General features: G+C 45.5%; 1 protein-coding gene across 1 annotated transcript in view; it reads left to right on the forward strand.

Annotated features, from left to right (window-relative positions):
- Positions 1 to 25,614, forward strand: part of MAGT1 (magnesium transporter 1) — a 112,733-nt gene that overhangs the window by 79,248 nt on the left and 7,871 nt on the right. Inside the window, exons 7-9 of the mRNA XM_063937172.1 lie at positions 13,421 to 13,484; positions 15,076 to 15,150; positions 21,541 to 21,631. Of these exons, the coding sequence (XP_063793242.1) occupies positions 13,421 to 13,484; positions 15,076 to 15,150; positions 21,541 to 21,631 (230 nt within the window). The remainder of the gene's footprint in view (positions 1 to 13,420; positions 13,485 to 15,075; positions 15,151 to 21,540; positions 21,632 to 25,614) is intronic.

The raw sequence follows: 25,614 nt of genomic DNA on the forward strand, positions 1-25,614 counted from the left end.
GGATCGACTGTCTTTGATGACGTGGCTCTTGAGACTTCCATCCTGAAGGCAAGAGGATTCTCACAACAGGGAATTCAAATAATGCTTAGAGCAAGGAAACCTTCCTCAGCTCGCGTTTGTCTCTGAATATGGCAGGCCTATATTTAATGGTGCAGTGATCCGTACATTTGACCCTAGGTCTTTCAGAGTTTCCAGAGTCTTAGCATTCCTTCAGGCAGTAATGGATAAAGGTTTACGGGTGGCTTTCTTGAGAGTGCAAGTGTCCGCATTGATTGTATGGTTCCAAAAGAAAATTGCTAACCTAAAGCATGTGTGTACTTTTTTCCAGGGAATGCAACCTCCTTTAGTTCCTCCTACATTGCCTTGGGACTTAAGTTTAGTCCTATAGGCCCTCAAGGTTGCCCCATTTGAACCACTTAAACAAGTGGATCTTAAATGGTTGACAGCTAAAGTTCTCTTTCTACTGGCTATTGCTTCAGCTAGAAGAGTTCCAGATTTAGGGGCATTGTTATGCCGCCCTCCTTTTTCGGATTATTTTTTATTTTATTTTTTATCCAGATAGAGTGGTTCTCAGAACCAAATCTAGGTATCTTCCTAAGGTGGTGTCTAAAATTCCACCTTAAAGAAGAAATTGTAGTCCCAGCCTTCCAGGGCCCGGTCCTTTCTGCGGGAGATGCATCATTGGATGTAGTCCGTGCCTTAAGGATCTATGTGGATCGTACTAGTGCCATCAGAAAGACAGATTATATCTTCGTTCTGTACAGATTTTACAAGAGAGGATGGCTTGCTGTTGAGCAGACACTGGCGAGGTGGCTTCAGATGATTTCAGAAGCTTATTCTCAAGCTAATGTCTCTGCTCACTCTATACGTAAGGTAGGTCCATCAGGGGCAGCACAACGTGGTGCTTTAGCAGAACAGATATGTAAGGCAGCCACATGGCCTTCCATTAACACATTTATTAGACATTATGCCTTTGATACCTTTGCCTCTCAGGACGCTGAATTCGGGCGAAGGATTCTCCTGTCCAATCAGGAGCGTCCCCACCACTAAATTGTTTTGGTACATCCCAATCTTATCCTTTGGATAACCTGTGGACCTTGCTGGAGAAATATACGTTATGGTAAGAACTTACTGTTGATAACATTAATTCTCCTAAGTCCACAGGGATCTCACCCGGACTCGCCTGATTTGAGGATCCTTTTACTCACTAACCTCTTCCATCTTGTACGGAAGGGTGTGCATGTGTGTTTTCCTTGCCTGATTAAGGCTCTCTATGATGCTCCTACCTTGAGCTTTGGAAAAACAACTAATTTGCCTGAGCCAGGAGGCGGGGATATATGGACGGGCCTGTTGCATGCACGGACACCGAAAGCTTTGACCGTTGGGTGCAAATCCACTGGTTCGTTATCTTATCCCAATGTTATCCTGTGGATCCTGTGGACTTATGAGAAACAGTGTTATCAATGGTAAGTTCTTACCATAATTACTTTTTTTTCTCTTTTTTTTTTTTTTTCTCCCCCCTTTAACCTTTTTTGAGCTTGTCAGTGCAGCACTACAGCTCCATCACCCCCTCCCCTTTCCCGTAACTGAAACATCCGCACGGCGAATGCCAATACAGGGACTTGCAGCAGTGGCAGCAAACTGCGTCTAACACCGCTCACTGTGGGGACCCTAGTATTGCGTGGCTAGCTTATGGGGGCAGGTAAGAGGGTCCCATCTTAAAAGGACCGTTATTTAAATTGCGGTCCGCTGCGTGTCTCAGGAGACTGAACGCGGAACTGGCATGGACACTGGCTTCAGTCAGGGATTCTGCTCGACCACCAGGCCATATAAGGCACAGGTTTTTAGTTTATAAACTAAATTTCTCTGACGTCCTAAGTGGATGCTGGGACTCCGTAAGGACCATGGGGAATAGCGGCTCCGCAGGAGACTGGGCACAACTAAAAGAAAGCTTTAGACTAACTGGTGTGCACTGGCTCCTCCCACTATGACCCTCCTCCAGACTTCAGTTAGAATCTTGTGCCCGGCTGAGCTGGATGCACACTAGGGGCTCTCCTGAGCTCCTAGAAATAAAGTAAATTTTAGTTTTTATTTTACAGTGAGATCTGCTGGCAACAGACTCACTGCAGCGAGGGACTAAGGGGAGAAGAAGCGAACCTACCTAACAGGTGGTAGTTTGGGCTTCTTAGGCTACTGGACACCATTAGCTCCAGAGGGATCGAACACAGGACCCGACCTCGATCGTTCGGTCCCGGAGCCGCGCCACCGGCCCCCTTACAGAGCCAGAAGCAAGAAGTGTTCCGGAAAATCGGCGGCAGAAGACTTCTGTCTTCAACAAGGTAGCGCACAGCACTGCAGCTGTGCGCCATTGCTCCTCATGCACACCTCACACTCCGGTCACTGATGGGTGCAGGGCACTGGGGGGGGGGGGGGGCGCCCTGAGGGCAATATAATACTCCTTGGCTGGCAAATCTACACCATATATAGTCAGGAAGGCTATATAGGTGTAAAAATACCCCTGCCAGAATTCCAGAAAAAGCGGGAGAAGTCCGCCGGAAAAGGGGCGGGGCTATCTTCCTCAGCACACTGGCGCCATTTTTCCCTCACCGCTCCGCTGGAAGGACGCTCCCTGGCTCTCCCCTGCAGTGTCAAGCTACATAAGGGTAAAAAAGAGAGGGGGGGCACTAAATTTAGGCGCAGTATATGTAATATAAGCAGCTATAAGGGAAAAAACACTCATTTATAGTGGGATCCCAGTGTTATATAGCGCTCTGGTGTGTGCTGGCATACTCTCTCTCTGTCTCCCCAAAGGGCTTTGTGGGGTCCTGTCCTCTGTCAGAGCATTCCCTGTGTGTATGCGGTGTGTCGGTACGGCTGTGTCGACATGTTTGATGAGGAGGCTTATGTGGAGGCGGAGCAGATACCTATAAATGTGATGTCACCCCCTGCGGGGCCGACACCTGAGTGGATGGTTATGTGGCAGGAATTACGTGACAGTGTCGACTCCTTACATAAAAGGTTTGACGACATACCAAATATGGGACAGCCGGCTTCTCAGCCTGTGCCTGCCCAGGCGTCTCAAAAGCCATCAGGGGCTCTAAAACGCCCGCTACCTCAGATGGCAGACACAGATGTCGACATGGATACTGACTCCAGTGTCGACGACGATGAGACTAATGTAACTTCCAATAGGGCCACACATTACATGATTGAGGCAATGAAAAATGTGTTGCATATTTCTGATGTTACCCCAGGTACCACAAAAAAGGGTATTATGTTTGGAGAGAAAAAACTACCAGTAGTTTTTCCTCCATCTGAGGAATTAAATGAAGTGTGTGAAGAAGCGTGGGCTTCCCCCGATAAGAAACTGGTAATTTCTAAAAGGTTACTAATGAAGTACCCTTTCCCGCCAGAGGATAGGTCACGTTGGGAAGCATCCCCTAGGGTGGATAAAGCGCTCACACGCTTGTCAAAGAAGGTGGCACTACCGTCTCCGGATACGGCCGCCCTAAAGGAACCTGCTGATAGAAAGCAGGAGGCTATCCTGAAGTCTGTATATATACACACACAGGTATTATACTGAGACCAGCTATTGCTTCAGCATGGATGTGCAGTGCTGCAGCTGCGTGGTCAGATTCCCTGTCGGAAAATATTGATACCCTAGACAGGGACACTATATTGCTAACCGTAGAGCATATTAAAGACGCGGTCTTATACATGAGAGATGCACAGAGGGATATTTGCCGGCTGGCATCTAAAATAAGTGCAATGTCCATTTCTGCCAGGAGAGGGTTATGGACTCGGCAGTGGACAGGTGATGCAGATTCTAAAAGGCACATGGAAGTTTTGCCTTATAAGGGTAAGGAGTTGTTCGGGGATGGTCTCTCGGACCTCGTTTCCACAGCATCAGCTGGTAAGTCTGCATTTTTACCCCATGTTCCCTCACAGCCAAAGAATGCACCGTATTATCAGGTACAGTCCTTTCGGCCCCATAAGGGCAAGTGGGTTAGAGGCGCGTCCTTTCTGCCCAGAGGCAGAGGTAGAGGGCAAAAGCTGCAGCATACAGCCAGTTCCCAGGAGCAAAAAGTCCTCCCCCGCTTCCTCTAAGTCCACAGCATGACGCTGGGGCTCCACAGGCGGAGCCAGGTACGGTGGGGGCCCGTCTCAAAAATTTCAGCGATCAGTGGGCTCGCTCACGGGTGGATCCCTGGATCTTTCAAGTAGTATCTCAGGGGTACAAGCTGGAATTCGAGACGTCTCCCCCCCCGCCGTTTACTCAAATCTGCCTTGCCAACAACTCCCTCAGGCAGGGAGGCAGTGATAGAGGCAATTCACAAGCTGTATTCCCAGCAGGTGATAGTAAAGGTGCCCCTACTTCAACAAGGACGGGGTTACTATTCCACAATGTTTGTGGTACCGAAACCGGACGGTTCGGTGAGACCCATTTTAAATTTGAAATCCTTGAACACATATATAAAAAAATTCAAGTTCAAGATGGAATCGCTCAGGGCGGTTATTGCAAGCCTGGACGAGGGGGATTACATGGTATCACTGGACATCAAGGATGCTTACCTGCATGTCCCCATTTACCATCCTCACCAGGAGTACCTCAGATTTGTGGTACAGGATTGTCATTACCAATTCCAGACGTTGCCGTTCGGTCTATTCACGGCTCCGAGGGTCTTTACCAAGGTTATGGCCGAAATGATGATATTCCTTCGGAAGAAGGGAGTTTTAATTATCCCGTACTTGGACGATCTCCTGATAAAGGCGAGGTCCAGGGAGCAATTGTTAGTCGGGGTAGCACTATCTCGGGAGGTGCTACAACAGCACGGCTGGATTCTAAATATTCCAAAGTCACAGCTGGTCCCTACGACACGTCTACTGTTCCTGAGGATGGTTCTGGACACAGAACAGAAAAGTTTCTCCCGGAGGAGAAGGCCAAGGAGTTGTCATCTCTAGTCAGAGGCCTCCTAAAACCAAAACAGGTGTCGGTGCATCACTGCACGCGGATCCTGGGAAAGATGGTAGCTTCCTACGAAGCAATTCCATTCGGCAGGTTCCATGCAAGAACCTTTCAGTGGGACCTGTTGGACAAGTGGTCCGGATCGCATCTTCAGATGCATCGGCTGATAACCCTGTCTCCAAGGACCAGGGTGTCTCTGCTGTGGTGGCTGCAAAGTGCTCATCTTCAGGAGGGCCGCAGATTCGGCATACAGGACTGGGTCCTGGTGACCACGGATGCCAGCCTTCGAGGCTGGGGGGCAGTCATACAGGGAAGAAACTTCCAAGGACTATGGTCAAGTCAGGAGACTTCCCTACACATAAATATTCTGGAACTGAGGGCCATTTACAATGCCCTAAGTCAGGCAAAACCCCTGCTTCAAAACCAGCCGGTACTGATCCAGTCAGACAACATCACGGCAGTCGCCCATGTAAACCGACAGGGCGGCACGAGAAGCAGGACGGCGATGGCAGAAGCCACAAGGATTCTCCGATGGGCGGAAAATCACGTGTTAGCACTGTCAGCAGTGTTCATTCCGGGAGTGGACAACTGGGAAGCAGACTTCCTCAGCAGGCACGACCTCCACCCGGGAGAGTGGGGACTTCATCCAGAAGTCTTCCAACTGATTGTAAACCGTTGGGAAAGGCCACAGGTGGACATGATGGCGTCCCGCCTAAACAAAAAGCTAGAAAGATATTGCGCCAGGTCAAGAGAACCTAAGGCTATAGCTGTGGACGCTCTAGTGACACCGTGGGTGTACCGGTCGGTTTATGTGTTCCCTCCTCTTCCTCTCATACCAAAGGTACTGAGGATAATAAGGAGAAGAGGAGTAAGAACTATACTCATTGTTCCGGATTGGCCAAGAAGAGCTTGGTACCCGGATCTTCAAGAAGTGATCTCAGAGGACTCATGGCCTCTGCCGCTCAGACAGGACCTGCTGCAGCAGGGGCCCTGTCTGTTCCAAGACTTACCGCGGCTGCGTTTGACGGCATGGTGGTTGAACACTGGATCCTGAATGAAAAGGGTATTCCGGAGGAAGGAATTCCTACGCTGATTAAAGCTAGGAAGGAAGTAACCGCGAACCATTATCACCGCATATTTCGAAAATATGTTGCGTGGTGTGAGGCCAGGAAGGCCCCAACGGAGGAATTTCAGCTGGGCCGTTTCCTGCACTTCTTACAGTCAGGGGTGACTATGGGCCTAAAATTGGGTTCCATTAAGGTCCAGATTTCGGCTCTATCGATTTTTCTTCCAGAGAGAACTGGCTTCACTACCTGAAGTTCAGACTTTTGTTAAGGGAGTGCTGCATATTCAGCCCCCTTTTGTGCCTCCAGTGGCACCTTGGGATCTCAACGTGGTGTTGGATTTCCTAAAGTCACATTGGTTTGAGCCACTTAAAACCGTGGAATTGAAGTATCTCACGTGGAAAGTGGTCATGTTGTTGGCCTTGGCTTCGGCCAGGCGTGTATCAGAATTGGCGGCTTTGTCTTGTAAAAGCCCTTATCTGATTTTCCATATGGATAGGGCAGAATTGAGGACTCGTCCCCAATTTCTCCCTAAGGTGGTATCAGCCTTTCATCTGAACCAGCCTATCGTGGTGCCTGCGGCTACTAAAGACTTGGAGGCTTCCAAGTTGTTGGACGTAGTCAGGGCCCTGAAAATTTATGTTTCCAGGACAGCTGGAGTCAGAAAGACTGACTCGCTGTTTATCCTGTATGCGCCCCACAAGTTGTGTGCACCTGCTTCAAAGCAGACTATTGCTCGCTGGATCTGTAGTACGATTCAGCTTGCACATTCTGCGGCTGGACTGCCGCATCCTAAATCGGTAAAAGCCCATTCCACGAGGAAGGTGTGCTCTTCTTGGGCGGCTGCCCGAGGGGTCTCGGCTCTTCAACTTTGCCGAGCAGCTACTTGGTCGGGGTCAAACACGTTTGCTAAATTTTACAAGTTTGACACCCTGGCTGAGGAGGACCTAGAGTTTGCTCATTCGGTGCTGCAGAGTCATCCGCACTCTCCCGCCCGTTTGGGAGCTTTTGTATAATCCCCATGGTCCTTACGGAGTCCCAGCATCCACTTAGGACGTCAGAGAAAACAAGAATTTACTCACCGGTAATTTTATTTCTCGTAGTCCGTAGTGGATGCTGGGCGCCCATCCCAAGTGCGGATTGTCTGCAATACTTGTATATAGTTATTGTTTAACTAAAGGGTTATTGTTGAGCCATCTGTTGAGAGGCTCAGTTGTTATCATACTGTTAACTGGGTATTGTATCACGAGTTATACGGTGTGATTGGTGTGGCTGGTATGAGTCTTACCCGGGATTCAAAATCCTTCCTTATTGTGTCAGCTCTTCCGGGCACAGTATCCTAACTGAAGTCTGGAGGAGGGTCATAGTGGGAGGAGCCAGTGCACACCAGTTAGTCTAAAGCTTTCTTTTAGTTGTGCCCAGTCTCCTGCGGAACCGCTATTCCCCATGGTCCTTACGGAGTCCCAGCATCCACTACGGACTACGAGAAATAGAATTACCGGTGAGTAAATTCTTATTTTATAAAGGCCTTTAGTATCTGGGGTAGAAAACCAGCAAGGGGAGGCGGTGCTTAACCTGTAGCCCCTCCCCCAGCTTTGGGTGTCAGTCTACTGCAGATTCCCCCCCCCCCCCTCCTTCAGCTGTAAACAACACTCCCTTTTTACCTCCGAGACCAGGGCAGCCATCTTCAGCAAGCAAGGTCTCCATATACATTTTTTTTCCCAGCTTATATATATATATATATATATATATATATATATATATATATATATGTATGTGTGTGTGTGTGTGTGTGTGTGTGTGTGTGTGTGTGTGTATATATATATATATATATATATATATATATACACACATACACATACACATACACACATACACATACACATACACATACACATACACATACACATACACATACACATACACATACACATACACATACACACACACACACACACACACGCTATTACTTTTCTTTATACTCTGTGAGACAGGTGCTTTCAGGGTTATTCTGAGCAGCGGTTAAATTGCTGACTGTTATCGCATACTACACTTGATTATACATTTACGGTTGCCATAAAAGTGTGTGAGTGCGACCCACAAATTTTGCATTTCTGTCTTACAAGGCAAAAGGTTGCAAACAGTCAAAAACCCCATTATTGCTTTCATGTAAAATGTGTACTGTTGGGTTATCTGCACAGGATGTTGTACAAGATGTGCTGTGTGTTATACACCTCCTAGTCAGTCAATAACTTCTGTGCCTACACAGGAACCTCCCTGGGCTTCCTTTACACAATTATTGGGTACTCTGGTGGACAGACTTACACCAGCCAAGGTTCCCCCTATGCCAGTACCAGCCCCAGATAAAATTCCACCCCGGGTGGAAACTTTGGCGAGTTCAGTTAAAAGTCTGGCACAGACATCTATAGTTTTTAAAAAAAAAAAGATGCTGCCTGGGGACAAACAGCATTCTAGATCAACTAGAAATACTACATCCTCCTCTCGGTACACTATTATATCAGACTTAAATAAGTCGTCTGAGGATGAAGGTGAAGAGAAAATTCTGTCACGGATTCATGTGTAGCAGAGGAGGAGGCTTCTATTACTGTAGATTTACCAGCATTAATAGATGAAAATAAACAAATTCTTCAGCTAGCACTAAGAAAACTGATGTACTGTATATAAACAGAAAATCAAATCACAATTTCAACATTCTGACCATCTGATGAGAAATAGACAGGAACCTTGGAACACCCCTGGTAAAAAGTTTCCTCTGTCTAAGTGAATCTCGTCTCTCTATCCTATCCCTACGGGGATTCTGTGAGGTGGGAGACTCCTCCTCCAGCGAATTTTCATATCACACGTTTTGTAAAGACATCTACTTTACCCGTCACTACCATAAAGGAACCCACAGATAGATGCATTGAAAATTGCCTCAAGTCTATCTTTTCACTGACAGGTGCTGTAAATATGTCTACAGCGACAGCCTCATGGGCAGCAAAAGATTTAGAATCTTGGTTACAGGCAATAGAGGAGGAATAGCTTGTAGTTATATCAGAAGAGTGCAGAATCTATTTTGATTATATCAAGAATGCAACGTATCACATGGGAGAAGCGCTATCTGATGCTGGTGTGTTGGTGGCAAAAGCATTGGCAACATCAGTGCTGGCAAGACGCATTATCTGTTTATGTTCTTGTAAAGAGGATTTAGATTCCAAGAAAACTCTGGAAGTACTACCCTTTATGGGAGATGTTCTGTTTGGAGAAGAACTAAACAAAATAATGTCGTATTCTCAATCTCAAATCTCTCAACAGATTTGTGTAAATTTCACGTTTCGCATGGAAACCCTACGCTCGATAGTTCTGGCATTAGAACCCGGGGATTTCATGGTGTCGGTGGACATACAAGATGCATATCTGCATATACCTATTGCTCTTTCACCTCAATGATACATGAGATTTGCAGTCCTAAGCCAACACTACCCGTTCCAGGCGCTTACAAAAGTCATGGCAGCACACCAGCGTTGTCAGGGAGACTCTGGATACTTCCTTTCCTGGATGACATACTGCTACAGGCCAAATTACAAGAGGTATTGCACAGCCAATACAGATGAAAGCCTTCCTACAAAGTCATGGATGGCTTACCAACTGGAAAAAATCCTCACTCATACCGTTGCAAAGGATGGTATATTTGGGAGCCTTGCTAAGTACCCAAAATCAAAGACTGTTTCTACCAATAAACAACATATCAAAACTAAGGGTCAAAATACATCCGTTCCTTCACCGTCCTCCGTTGTCAATCCACTTGGCCATGCAAGTCTTTGTCCTGAGGATATCTGCATTTGACATGGTAGAATTTGCCCAATTTCACCCTTGGCCTTAAAGGCTGATTCTGGCCAAGTGGAATGGCCAGCCTCATCAGATCAAATGGCGGATAATAACTCTGACTCTGGAGTTTTGCCTATCATTAACTTGGTGACTCCACAGGGGTCGCCCATTCTGAATAACAAATTGGGTACTTTTCACTACAGATGACAGCCTTTACGGTTTGGGAGCTGTAACCGAGCAACACTCGTTTCAAGGGAAATGGAGCCTGGCAGAATCTCTGTTATTCGTTTACTGGAACTGAGGGCAGTATACAAAGCATTGACACTGGCACGCAGTATTCTGCAAGGCAAGGCAGGCCTGTGCAAGTTTCTTCAAGGTTCATAGGGTCACAGGGCGCCCACCCTGACGCAACTGGCCTCTCTGGATTTTTGTGGCATTAGTCACTAGTTCCTTTCTCCTGTCTGCGAGAATGTGTTCTTTTGTGTACAATATCTTTCTTCTCTCCTATCCGCTTCCTGCTTTGGGTTTGTAAACAAAACTGACCTGCCTGAGCATGGAGGTGTGGTTATAGGGGAGAGGAGCCAAACATTCTGGGAAGCCTGAAAGCTTAACTGTTTGGTGCCTGGACTCTCATACACCACCTACAACCCCGGTGTTCTCCCTGTGGACCCTATGAACCTTGAAGAAAGAGTTAAAAAAAGGTAAGTCTACCATAACTTTTGTTTGCTCCAACCTCTGAGTTTAAGTTGGAAAGCAGCACATTGATCCTCATCGCTCAGAATTGGCCCTGCTGTGCTTGATTCGCCAATTTTCTAAGTCTTTCCATTGACACCCTGTGGCCACTCCCTCTCCAGCCAGACTTTCTGCCTCAAGGCCTGTGCTTGCATCCGGATCTGGTCTGTCTCTCTTTAACGGAATGGATCCTGAGACGCCCTTCCCAAGAGCTAATGGGTTCTCTGTCTAGATTTCAGCACTTTCTGTCCTTTTCCAGAGTAAAGTGGCACTTATGACTGATGTACAGATTTTTTCTCCTGCCTTCCTTTGTTCCACTGGTGGCTCAGTGGAACTTGTCTCTAGTCCTATAGGCTTTACAGTCTGCCCCTTTTAAACACCTTGATACAGATGACCATTGCTTGCTTACGTAGAAGACTGTTCCTCCTTGCAACTGCTTCAGCGTGATGAGATTTGAGCGCTTTGTCTCTTCTTGCACTCTTCTTTTCCATCCAGACTGAGCCATCTTTCGGACATGCCTGGGTTTGCCTTCCGAAGGTTGTACATAGGGCCTGATTAAGGGTTCCAGCCGCCCCAGGCTAATACAGAAGTGGTCGCGCCCACCACCACCACCAATTTTCTGGCTTAGATTTTTTTTCTCTCATATATAGATACAAATCTGAATTATGTGTAAAAAAATTTACCACAGATTAAACTGTTTGCTGATACAATTTTTTTTTTTTTAACTATAGAAATATAAACCACTGACAATAATACGAAGTGAACATTAAATGTAGTTGTCAGACTCACCGTTTAGAGCTTTCTTGCTTTACAAGGTGCAAACGTGTCGATTATATCAAACTTCAAGTTCTGCAGTTCTTCAAGTTATACTGCTCTAATACTGTTCATATATATTGGTGTAGCCGGCACTCCTTGCTTCCTTCAATTTAAATAACCCGGTGCCTTTCTAGAAGATGCATACAGAGGTTTGTGAAGGCGACACTCACAGGTAAATAATCAGACGTAGTCCATATATCACTTCTACGTTTCGGTTTTATTAAAGAAAAACAGTCATCAGGAAATGTGGGATTTTGGATAAGGGATACTCAACCTGTATATGTGTGTGTGTGTGTGTGTGTATATAATTAGTGTTGAACATCTGGATGTCGCAAGTTTAGCCAAAACAGCAGAACTCAAGGGTCCACTTCAGGTGTTGCCTCAATCAGTTGTCAGCCAGGAGCTAGGCTAGTTTATCAAACTGCACCTGTAATCGGCCTTTAAGAATGTGTTTAGAGCACTTCACCCTATTCTCTGCTGGAAAGGGATAAGAAGTAAGAAAACTGCTTGCAATCTGAAATTTTACACATAGAGAGAGAGATATATATCTATCTCTCTATCACTTTTGGTCTTAATTACAATTACCTCTTCTGTAGCAACAAGACCCCTGTGAAGTCCCTCTAAACCTATTACTTGAAGGATGGCATGCTGCTGACTTACGCATTTCAAAGAAACGGCTGCTCCACCACCTCATCGAGCAGCAGTGTGGCACGCACAGGACAGGGGTGGGCACGCGGCATGATGTAATCGCGTCACATCACGCGCATAGTGAAGGCTGAAGGGGAAGCTAGGGGAACTGTGCCGCGGCCCGTGACCACTAGTATTAGCGTTGCGATAAGTGTAAGCACCAGGAGGAGTGGACTGACCAGGCGGCAGGGTGCTGCTGTGGAGGTGGGATCCCGGATCACTGTGCAGCAGCAGGGTCCGTGCACACGCCTAAGGACGTGACATAATGACGCACATGACGTATGCACCGGCTGAACACCCCCGCCCCTCACCCAGGACTGCCACGCCAGGCTGCAGCCTATTGGTTGATCAGGCCCTGGTTGTACATCAGTCAATAGATTGTTGTTCTGTCCTTTCAGGTACTTAATGCTTCTCCGGAACATGCCTCCTTAGATGTTGTGAGTGCTTCCGGATTTATGTGGACGCAACCTGGGACTTTCACAAATGCAGTTCTTTTTGTTCTGTATGATTTCAACAAACAGGATGGGCTAGCCACTAAGTCAGGCATGTCCAAACTGCGGCCCTCCAGCTGTTGTGAAACTACATATCCCAGCATGCCCTGACACAGTTTTGCTGTCAGAGAATGCTAAAGCTGTGTCAGGGCATGCTGGGATGTGTAGTTTCTCAACAGCTGGAGGGCCGCAGTTTGGACATGCCTGCACTAAGTCCTTGACCAGGTTGCTTTGCCTCGCTATTCGTCAGGTCTATTCCCTGGCTAATCTACCGGCCTTATGGACATACACATTCCACCAGGGCAGTGGCTACTTCTTGTGTGGCGCTTCCGCAGATCAGCTTTGTAAGGTCACATCGTGATCATCTACTCATACGTTCATCAGATTGTATTCCTTTGATACCTTAACCTCTGCAGATGTGGGTGTCGGGTGTAAAGTTCTCAGCGCAGTACATATGAATACCGACTGTTCTGCCCTTATAATTTATAGCACAATAAAATCTACCATTTAGGAGTGGGTCCATATAGCATAACATGTATTTTCATGTTTCAAGTGCATATGGAAGGATACAAAAGAGGCATCAGTTTGAAAAGTGTAGATTGATGCCTGCTTTCCAGCAGAAGTTATTTTTTTTATTCAAATATATATTGTATTGTTTCCAGGTTAAAGCAAAGAATTAACCTTCAGTCTTACTGTTTGCCTTAATTATTTCAAAATGTATTCATGTGCTAATGAGCCAAAGGCAACTGACCACTATAAATTAATTCAACATTAAAAGAAATCTATCGCTAATGTTTTGTTTTCCACTGTTTCTTTGTGTTCATTTGCTCCTGCAGAACTATATACATGGAAGCAGCCAAGCACAGTTTGTGGCAGAAACACACATAGTTCTACTGTTCAGTATCCTTTTATGGTTTACTATGAAGTCCTGTTTCGCCTTTTTGCCTTTTATGCCATACAGCAGGTCTGGCCAACCTGTGGCTCTCCAGCTGTTGTGAAACTACAAGTCCCAGGATTCCCTGCCACAGTTTTGCTATTTGGGAATGTTAAATCTGTGGCAGGGCATGTTGGGATGTGTAGTTTCACAACAGCTGGAGAGCCACAGGTTGGCCAGGCCTGCCATACAGGAAGCCTTGTACTATGCGCTTGCCATAATGAAGTTTATAGTGTCTTGTCAAAATAATATAGTTCAGTATTGAGTGAATACAGGACATGTGGTGTTGGATTAGTTTGTTAGCTATTATGTTTTAGGTTACAGAAACACAGCAGATTTATTTGCTCCAGAATGGTTCTTAGACATACACAATAATTTGAAAGAACTGTATTATAAATACAGGTTGAGTATCCCATATCCAAATATTCCGAAATACGGAATTTTTTGAAACCTGGAATTTTTTGAGCAAGACTGAGATAGTGATAGTGTTTTCTGATGGCTCAAAGTACACAGATTTTGTTTAATACACAGTTATTAAAACTATTGTATTTAATGACCTTCAGGCTGTGTGTGTATATAAGGTGTATATGAAACCTAAATGAATTGTGTGTATGTACACACACACACACACTTTGTTTATTGCACAAAGTTATTAAAAATATTGGCTATAATTACCTTCAGGCTGTGTGTATATGAAACATAAATGCATTCTGTGCTTAGACTTAGGTCCCATCGCCATGATATCTCATTATGGTATGCAATTATTCCAAAATACGGAAAAATCCGACATCCAAAGTACTTCTGGTCCCAAGCATTTTGGATATGTGATACTCAACCTGCATATGCCAGTGTTAAGGCTATTTTGTTTTGTTTAGTCCCCCCCCCCCCCCCCCCCTTCATTTATTTATTTCTTTATTTCCATTTCCTTTTAATTTTCTTTTCTTTTTTATTCATGTTTTTATGTGGTGGTGGTGGTGGTGGTGTTGGCAATAGGTAAACCAACACCCTATCCCTTTCAGCCAGACTCAACTGATTTTCTAATCTACCATGAGGAACCAACGTGCTCATAGACTCAAGACTTACCTATTACTCATGGATTTCACGAATATCTACTGTTAAGCTTGTTTTGTATTTTGAGCTGTAATATGCAAATGTAAAGCACTTTGAGTCTTATTAGGAGAAAAGTGCTATACTGTATAATTAACTTGTTATTATTTTTTTATTTGGGGAACTCCCACTACTCATTTTTGTACTTACAGTGCCACAGCCAATGAGGTCTCAGTGCACTCTGTCCTGGCTCCAAATTTAACTTCCAGAAAACCATTCCTAAGATCTAGAATAAAAGAGGCTTCTTGATACTATACTCCTAGCCACATCAAATTGAAGCTCTCAGGGATGTAACACATTGCATTTCTTTTACCCCTGGACCAGTAATATTACTTAATACACCTTCTACATCGTGAGGGGTAGGAGGACCTGGCCACAACTGCTATGGCTGGTGCCTTGCTAATAAATATCTAAAATACATATTTGCTTCCTTTACATTTTGAATTTTAGATGGTGGAGTAACTTTGGGAATGGTTCTTTTACATGAAGCTGCCACTTCTGAAATGGACGTAGGCAAGCGAAAGAGTGAGTACTTAATTTCTCAAAGTAGAAATCTGGAAAATGATGACATAGCAACACAGAAATCATTTTTGTTATTGTAGAATTTATAACTATATGAACATACACATTTTGTTTTACATTTGTGCAAGCTGTTTAGCCCTTTTAGAAGCATGGTGCAAATTGATGGGCTGTTTAGCAAGGATCTAAGAGGACATATTTGTAATCCATACTATTTTTAATTACTATTTTTTCTCTTGCGTCCTAGGGGATGCTGGGGACTCCGTAAGGACCATGGGGTATAGACGGGCTCCGCAGGAGATATGGGCACTATAAAGAACTTTAGAATGGGTGTGCACTGGCTCCTCCCTTTATGCCCCTCCTCCAGACCTCAGTTAGATCCTGTGCCCAGAGGAGATTGGGTGCATTACAGGGGAGCTCTCCTGAGTTTGTGATAAGGAATTTTGTTAGGTTTTTTATTTTCAGGGAGCACTGCTGGCAACAGGCTCCCTGCATCGTGGGACTGAGGAGAGAGAAGCAGATCTACTTAAGTGATAGGCTTTGCTTCTTAGGCTACTGGACACCATTAGCTCCAGAGGGAGTTGGAACGCAGGTCTCCCCTCGCTGTTCGTCCCAGAGCCGCGCCTCCGTCCTCCTCGCAGAGCCGGAAGATAGAAGCCGGGTGAGTATAAGAAGAAAAGAAGACTTCAGATCGTCACTGAGGTAAGCGCTGCGCGCCATTGCTCCCACACACTACACACACTAGCGGGCACTGATGGGTGCAGGGCGCAGGGGGGGCGCCCTGGGCAGCAATAAAAACCTCTAATTCTGGAATTATAAGGTTAGACACTGCGGAGGCAGTAATTCTATAAATCCCCCGCCAGTTTTGTGATATTTAGAGAGGGACCGAAGCCCGCTGCTGGAGGGGGCGGAGCTTGGTCCCTCAGCACTAACCAGCACCATTTTCTCCACAGAGATCTGCAGAGAAGCTGGCTCCCCGGTCTCTCCCCTGATGAACACGGTGACACAGGGCTGAAAAGAGGAGGGGGGGCACTTGTAAGGCGCAGTGAGTGTATTAACACAGTGATTAAGATAAAAGCACTATTATCTGGGAGATTATTTTCCAGTGTCAGTTGGCGCTGGGTGTGTGCTGGCATTCTCTCTCTCTCTCTCTCTCTCTCTCTCTCTCTCTCTCTCTCTCTCTCTCTCTCTCTCTCTCTCTCTCTCCCCAAAGGGCCTTATTGGGGAACGGTCTCCTTATAACTATATCACTGTGTGTGTGTGGGGGTGTCGGTACGAGTGTGTCGGCATGTCTGACGCGGAAGGCTCAGCTAAGGAGGAGGGGTGGAGCAGGTAATTGTGGTGTCTCCGTCGGCAACGCCGACTCATGATTGGATGGACATGTGGAATGTTTTAAATGCAAATGTGACCTTATTACATAAGAGATTGGACAAAGCAGAGTCCAGAGAAAACGCTGGGAGTCAATCCACCGCTTCGACTGGGTCACCGGGCCCTTCTGGCTCTCAAAAACGTCCCCTATCCCAAATAGCAGACACTGATACCGACACAGATTCTGACTCCAGTGTCGACTACGATGATGCGAGGTTACACCCAAGGGTGGCCAAAAGTATTCATTATATGATTATTGCAATAAAAGATGTTTTGCATATCACAGATGACCCCTCGGTCCCTGACACGAGGGAGCGCATGTATAAGGAAAAGAAACCTGAGGTAACCTTTCCCCCATCCCATGCGCTTAACGAGTTATTTGAAAAAGCTTGGTAAACTCCTAATAAAAAAATTTCTTATGGCGTACCCTTTCCCTGCACAGGACAGGGTACTGTGGGAATCCTCGCCCAGGGTGGACAAGGCTTTAACACGCCTGTCCAAGTAGGTGGTGCTACCGTCTCCGGACGCGGCAGCCCTCAAGGATCCTGCTGATCACAGACTGGAAACTACTTTAAAGTCTATTTATGCGCATACAGGTGCTTTGCTCAGACAGGCAATAGCATCGGCATGGGTGTGTAGTGCAGTTGCAGCTTGGACAGATACCTGGTCAGCTGACCTTGATACCTTAGACAGGGATACCATTTTATTGACCTTAGGCCACATTAAAGATGCAGTCTTATATATGAGGGACACTCAGAGACGTTGGGCTGCTGGGTTTGAGAGCCAACGCCATGGCAATTTCTGCTAGGCGAGCCCTGTGGACCCGCCAATGGACGGGTGATGTTGACTCAAAGAAGCATATGGAGGTTTTGCATACAAAGGTGAAGTTTTATTTGGGGGAAGGTCTCGCGGACCTGGTTGCCACAGCTACCGCGGGCAAATCTACCTTTTTGCCTTTTGTTCCCCCACAGCAAAAGAAAACTCCACAATATCAGATGCAGTCCTTTCGGTCGCAGAAGTCCAGAAGAGGTCGGGGCTCATCTTTCCTCGCCAGAGGTAAGGGTAGAGTAAAGAGAGCACCTGCTCCAGCTAGTTCCCAGGAGCAGAAGTCTTCCCCGGCTTCTACTAAATTCACCGCATGACGCTGGGGCTCCACTGAGGGAGTCCGCACCGGTGGGGGCACGTCTTCGACTCTTCAGCCAGGTCTGGGTTCTGTCAGACGTGGATCCTTGGGCGATGGATATTGTATCCCAAGGCTACAAACTGGAATTCGAAGAGGTGCCCCCTCGCCGATTTTTCAAGTCGGCCTTGCCAGCTTCTTCCCCAGAAAGGGAAGTAGTGTTAGCTGCAATTCAAAAGCTGTGTCAACAGCAAGTGATTGTCAAGGATCCCCTAGTCCAACAGGGGAAAGGGTACTATTCGACCCTGTTCGTGGTCCTGAAGCCGAATGGTTCGGTCAGACCCATTTTAAATCTAAAATCCCTAAACCTGTACTTGAAAAAGTTCAAATTCAAGATGGAATCGCTCCGGGCTGTGATCGTCCGTCTGGAAGGGGGGGATTTTATGGTGTCACTCGACATAAAGGATGCATACCTTCATGTCCTCATATATCCTCCGCATCAGGCGTACCTGAGATTCGCTGTACGGGACGGTCATTACCAGTTTCAGACGTTGCCGTTTGGGCTTTCCACGGCCCCGAAGATTTTCACCAAGTTGATGGCGGAGATGATGGTGCTCCTGCGCAGGCAGGGAGTCACAATTATCCCATACTTGGACGATCTCCTGATAAAAGCAAGATCGAGAGATCAATTGCAGAAGAGCGTGTCGCTCTCCCTGAGAGTGCTACAACAACACTGTTGGATTCTCAATCTGCCAAAGTCACAATTGATTCCAACGACTCGACTATCATTCCTAGGCATGATTCTGGACACGGAACAGAAGAGGGTTTTTCTCCCGATGGAAAAAGCCCAGGACCTCCAGAACTTAGTCAGAGACTTGCTAAAACCAAAAAGAGTGTCTGTTCATCAATGCACTCGAGTTCTGGGGAAAATGGTGGCAGCCTACGAGGCCATCCCCTTCGGCAGGTTTCATGCAAGGACGTTTCAGTGGGTCCTCCTGGACAAGTGGTCAGGGTCCCATCTACTAATACATCAGAAGATAAGCCTGTCCCCTCGGGCCAGGGTGTCTCTCCTGTGGTGGCTGCAAAGTGATCACCTTCTAGAAGGTCGCAGGTTCGGCATTCAAGACTGGGTTCTGGTGACCACGGACGCAAGCCTCCGAGGATGGGGAGCAGTCACACAAGGAAGACCTTTTCAGGGGCTATGGTCAAGGCAGGAGGCTTGTCTGAACATCAACGTACTGGAATTGAGTGCCATATACAACGGCCTACGACAAGCGGAGAATTTTCTTCGCGACCTACCGGTTCTGATTCAATCAGACAACGTCAAAGCCGTAGCTCATGTAAACCGCCAAGGCGGGACAAGGAGCAGAGTGGCAATGGCGGAAGCCACCAAGATTCTTCGCTGGGCGGAAAATCACGTAAGCGATCTGTCAGCGGTCTTCATTCCGGGAGTGGACAACTGGGAAGCAGACTTCCTCAGCAGACACGATCTCCATCCAGGAGAGTGGGGACTTCATCCAGACGTTTTCACAAGAGATAACAAGTCTTTGGGGAATTCCTCACATAGACATGATGGCGTCACGGCTCAACAAGAAGCTTCGGAGGTATTGTGCCAGGTCAAGGGACCCTCAGGCAGTAGCGGTAGATGCCCTGGTGACACCTTGGGTGTTTCAGTCGGTCTATGTGTTCCTCCCTCTTCCTCTCATCTCAAAAATATTGAGAATCATAAGACAAAAAAGAGTGAAAATAATCCTCATTGTTCCAGATTGGCCTCGAAAGGCCTGGTATTCAGATCTTCAGGAGATGTTCACAGAAGATCCATGGCCTCTTCCTCTCAGGGAGGACCTGTTACAACAGGGGCCCTGCGTGTTCCAAGACTTACCACGGTTACGTTTGACGACATGGCGGTTGAACACCGAATCCTAGCTGGGAAAGGTATTCCGGAGGAAGTCATCCATACTCTGATTAAGGCTAGGAAGGAGGTGACTGCAAAACATTATCACCGTATCTGGAGGAAGTATGTATCTTGGTGTGAAGCCAAGAATGCTCCTACGGAAGATTTCCATCTGGGCCGTTTTCTCCACTTTCTACAGACCGGAGTGGATATGGGCCTAAAATTAGGCTCCATTAAGGTACAGATTTCGTCCCTGTCTGTTTTCTTTCAGAAGGAATTGGCTTATCTCCCAGAAGTCCAGACTTTTGTAAAGGGAGTCCTGCACATCCAGCCTCCTTTTGTGCCCCCAGTGGCACCTTGGGACCTTAACGTGGTGTTGCGGTTCCTGAAGTCTCACTGGTTTGAACCTCTTCAAACGGTTGAATTTAAATTTCTCACTTGGAAGGTGGTCATGTTGTTAGCCTTGGCATCTGCAAGGCGGGTGTCCGAATTGGCGGCCTTGTCTCACAAGAGCCCCTATTTGACCTTCCATGTGGATAGAGCAGAGTTGAGGACTCGCCCTCAATTTTTGCCTAAGGTGGTTTCTTCATTTCATATGAACCAACCTATTGTGGTGCCTGTGGCTACGGGTGACTTGGAGGATTCCAAGTCCCTGGATGTAGTCAGGGCCTTTAAAAATCTATGTAGCCAGGACGGCTCGGGTTAGGAAAACAGAAGCACTGTTTGTCCTGTATGCAGCCAACAAAGTTGGCGCTCCTGCTTCGAAGCAGACTATTGCTCGCTGGATCTGTAACACGATTGAGCAGGCTCATTCTATGGCGGATTTGCCGTTACCAAATTCAGTACAGGCCCATTCCACTAGGAAGGTGGGCTCTTCTTGGGCGGCTGCCCGAGGCGTCTCGGCTTTACAGCTTTGCCGAGCAGCTACCTGGTCAGGTTCAAACACTTTTGCAAAGTTCTATAAGTTTGATACCCTGGCTGATGAGGACCTTGCGTTTGCTCAGTCGGTGCTGCAGAGTCGTCCGCACTCTCCCATAATTAGAATTAGAGTAAAATAAATATATTCTAGTGTAATAAAGGAGCAAATTCAATTGGGCGCAAGGTTTACCCCGCAGCTAATTGAACACTCTGTACAAACTCCATGCTAAACCCCAGTGAGTGGATTATATCCCCGCAGCCTCAGGAGTTGTGAGGAAAAATTGTGTTAAAATGCAGACACTGCATTTAATGTGCAGGGAACCCATAGATTACAGCAATGTGTGCAAATCTATGGGTTAGCATGCATTAACCCAGGGTTTATCACGCTGGAAAAATGCTGCATAATTGGATAGTTTAAGGCTTGAAATCCGGAGCATTTCCCCACGCCTAATTGAATCCCCCCTCAAAGTGAGGCTATTGCTCACACAAGAATTCGATATGGACAAGTTTAAATGTTCAACTACATTAAGGATTTATTTCCCATTGCGGTTATTCCATGATTTGTTATGCTGACATGAACAGAAGATAATTGTATACGGTTATTTAGTCCCTTAACTGTAAAATGGGAGAATTAAATTAGCCGCAGTTAATTACCATGGCTAATTGATCCACAGGGGTAATTCAATGATTTATTTTGCTGTAAAACTTACCGAAATCAATTGAATTCTCCCCTTAATGCAAAGGTTCTCAAAGCAGTCCTCAGGGCACCCCAACAGTCCAGGTTTTAGCTATATATATGGCTCAACACAGATGGTTAAATCAAATTGACTGAGGTGCTAATAAAGTCACCTATGGCCAAGGATGGAAACTGTAAAACCTGGAACATTGTGGTGCCCTGAGGACCACGTTTGAGAACCTTTGTCTTAATGTGTTTAAAAATGTAACTTATTTTAAATTTTTGTACTTTTTTTTTTTTTTTTTTTTCCGCGTTTCATTTGAAGGAAGCTCTACTGTATAATAAAAAGTGTAAGACTGGAATACAGTTTTAGTAATTTAATCCATTGTAATATGTATTTGTGCCATATTCTCTTTATAGTAATGTGTGTCGCTGGGATGGGCCTGGTGGTGATATTCTTCAGCTGGCTGCTCTCTGTCTTCAGATCCAAATACCATGGCTATCCCTACAGGTAAAATATAATCGCACACTCCCTAATAATTAGCTAGCAACAAGACTACCTTATTAGTTTTGCCAGAAACTCAGGTCCTCCACAGTTACCACTAGTTCTACAGCACCTTACTTCATATTGTTATTTTGGCTCAGCGAGACTCCATTGTTGTCTTCAATGGAATTGGAAAACGATTTACAGCTTTTTAATAACTCTCGCTAGCTCAACTCCTTGGTGCCTCCGAGACCCTCCTTTTATTCCTTGTTACCAAGTTAGCACCCGTTGAGCGCAAAGGTTCTGTTTTGGGTCAAAGATTGGGTCAAATATAATCCTAACAGTAGTCATTATGGTCCATAGCCACTGCCCCTTCTCCCACCTGGCAGGTTGCTGTGACTGCCAGTCTGGTGGTGATATTCCTGTGACAGTGGGCACCTTTCAGTGTAAATGAGGCACTTACCATGCACCATGGGAAATCCAGTTCTCTCCAGTCCTAGTAATTGGAGGGGATCACCAGACTGGACAATATTCTTTAAATACACATTTACAATATAACTGATGCTATAATACAGATAAACTGATTAAATACAGTGTTTCCGGTTGAACTGGATTCTTTATATACTCAAGGTTAAAGAAAGCAAGCAAAACAGCGTGTCAAGTGATGAGTATATATTTAATTGAAAGCATAATAATGAAATTACTTATCAGCCAATGCGTGCTCAAGAAATCCATTCAGTCGCACTGTATTATCCAGGAACCCCTTCTCAACCTGCAATATCGAGCTGGATAAAGGCAGGAAAATCTGGCCGTGCACATGTCCAGTCTGGTAGTTGGCTGTGCTGCGTTCACACCAGACTTGAGGTTCTTTTGGTTAACCCCATGCTGCTACATGCTTCTAGCTTATATAACACAAACATGAAACGCCCAGATATTAGCTCTATATAAGGTATGAACATAATTTAAAGCATTCTATTGGCTAGGCAATAGTTACAGATACTGTCAGCAGCTTCAACTACAATCTTAAGGGGAAGAGACATGAGAATGAAGAAGCATGTATGTTTTTGGTATTCACCTTTACAGCAGTGGAACAAATGCCTTATGATCCTTTCCAGTGACCTTTAGCTACTGTATATAACAGCAAGGGACTTTCAATCTGTGTCAGGTATGCTGTCACAGTTTGGGGGATTTTCAAGCAGTTAAATAGCTTCAGACAGGCATCACAATGAAAGTATAATAAGCAATGAAAGCAACATGGAGGATTAGACGCCATGTTGTGCCATGTCATCACTTACAGGAGCCAATCTTAAATAGTCAAATTGACCACATTGCACATACTAATACTAGTACTCTTACAGTGTCCTCATTATGTCACACATCAAGCAATAAGGTCAATGGCTGATCAACAGCTCTTCCTTTTTACTATTGACCTGTACAAAGTCTTATATGGGCCAACCTACCTCGGGCAGGTGACCTCATCAGGTGGGTCCCTAAAATATATTCTTACCCAAATTATTTTATCAGGCTTTTAATTTTTTTCAATTAAAAAAATCTCTATTAAAAATATAATACATGCTTAAATGTATCCAACCTATTAAACAGGTATAAAACAATTCATGAAATCAAGTTATGTAAGAAAATAAAATGTCAATATTAAGATAGTTATTTATTTATTTTTATAAAATCGTATTTGATGTGTTAAGAAAATGTATTTAAAACCTAAGTAAATCATTAAAAAAACTACATTTCTCTTACGTCCTAGAGGATACTGGGGTCCACATTAATACCATGGGGTTTAGACTGGTCCACTAGGAGCCTTGGGCACTTTAAGTAATCAATAGTGTGCACTGGCTAATCCCTCTATGGCCCTCCTACCAGACTTAGTTTAGAAAATGTGCCCGGAGGAACCGGTCACATTTGGGAAGCTCCTGAAGAGTTTCTATTTATTTTCAAATTTTTTTTTTATTTTTTTTTCAGGCAGGTATGGTTGGCACCAGACTTCTTGCTTCGTGGGACTTAGGGGGATGAACGGCCCAACCTCCCTTAGGGTTAATGGTCCCGTTCCCCGCTGACAGGACACTGAGCTCCTGAGGGTACTATTCGCGAGCGTACAGACCTGCAGCACGCCGCATTCCCTAACAGAGCCAGAAGTAAGAAGAGTGGTGAGTAGGTGGCCGGCGTCCCGGTTAGCGGGTCACTGGTTGTAATGGCGGCACAAGGGTAGGAGCGCAGAGCTGAAAATCAATCTGCGGCTCAAGGCTTCAGAAACATGCAGGGTCCGCTGTGAGGGACGAGCTGAATCCATAACTATTAATACCCACACTGGCAGTACGTCTTACAGGGGTTTTAACCCACTGTAGAGCAGAAATATTACCTCAGCCAGTATAAAAAACCGGGAAGACTGCGTGCCATTAAGGGAGTGGGGCTTCACTATGAGTGGATCCAGCAGCTCACCAGCGCCATTTTCTCTCTGCAGCTATACACAGACAGGCTGGCAGGAAAGCGCTGCTCCTCCACAAAGACTCCAGATCACCTCAGCAGTACCAGGGGGTCATAGCAAGGGGAGTATACTAAGCCCTTATTAAGGGTGCTTAGTTTGCGACCCAGCTAAACTTGGAAATTGGCTATAGAGGCGCGGTGTGGCTGGCTCCATCGTACTCTGTCTCTCCCTAGGGTGCTCTGTGTTGGTTAACTGTGCTTTTAACCTATTGTCCTGTGTGTGTCTGTGTTATTTTACTCTGTCAAAGGAGTGTGTCTCATGCACGGCAGAGTGTTTTTCTCAGTCAGGGGGATCACTGCAGTGTACTCAGGATTGTACACATTCTCAGGCTAGTGGATCTTAACCTGTATGGTTAGATTAATTGAAATGGATGATCTCGAAATATTTACCATAAATTATCCCAAAATAAGAAGGAGATGTAATACTTAAGACAGTCGGTAGATGACCTGATGATTAGAGTTTGTGGCCATTCCGGCGTCTCCAACCCCTGACCTTTGTCCACAAAAGCGTACACTGGCCCAAATCCTGCAGACTGATACTGATGATGATGAATTGGACGTTGAGGGTGAGGTGGACTCGGGAAGGAGGAGGATGCAGCTTTGTCACAGAGAATACGGGCCCTCATAGAAGCTATTAGAGATGTCCTGCATATTCCTGACAAAGCGATGAGGAGGAATCTTGTTTTAATGTAAAAAAGAAATCCTCTGCTACTTTCCCTGCATCTAAGGAATTAAATTACCTATTTGAAGAAACCTGGGTTAATCCTGACAAGAAGTTTCATATCCCTAAAAGGTTACTGACATCCTTCCCTTTTCCTCAGGACGATAGAAAAAAAATGGGGAAAACTCACCGATTGTTGACGCATCGGTATCTAGATTGTCCAGTAAGATATTAATCACCAAAAAAAGAATTGCGCTCATAGTGAGTCTCTAATGAATTCTAATAATATAATATAATATGATCAGTGCCGGTAAATAAATTAAAATAATTTAATAAGTACTCTACTAAAAATAACATCAGTATATAATAGCCAATGAATACTTAATACATCCTGTGTAAACAAACTGAGAGGTTACTTGCTGGCCAGCAGTGTTTAATAGCAACTAAATTGTGAATAAAAACTTCTCTTCTGAGCAATCAGTGCACTGGATAAATTGTGCCGTGTTCAAACAGCATATAGCAGAAGAAAAGTGAATTATTTTAATTTATTTACCGGCTCTGATCATATATTATATTATTAGAATTTATTAGAGACTCACTATGAGCCTATGAGCGCAATTCTCTTTTCTCTTTTTTTTTTGGTGATTAATATTGTTCTAACTAACTAAGGTGGTCATTTCAAGTTGACCGCTAGCTGCGTTCGGTCGCTGTGCAGCGATGAGGCAAAAAAGACGCTTTTGCGCGGCACTTATGCGTATGTGGCGCAATGCGCATGCGCCGCGTACTATTTCAACGAACGATGTAGTTTCACTCTAGGTCTAGCGATACTTTTCAGTCGCACTAGCTGCCA

The sequence above is a fragment of the Pseudophryne corroboree genome, chromosome 8 (assembly GCF_028390025.1).
Source record: "Pseudophryne corroboree isolate aPseCor3 chromosome 8, aPseCor3.hap2, whole genome shotgun sequence".
NCBI lineage: Eukaryota > Metazoa > Chordata > Amphibia > Anura > Myobatrachidae > Pseudophryne > Pseudophryne corroboree.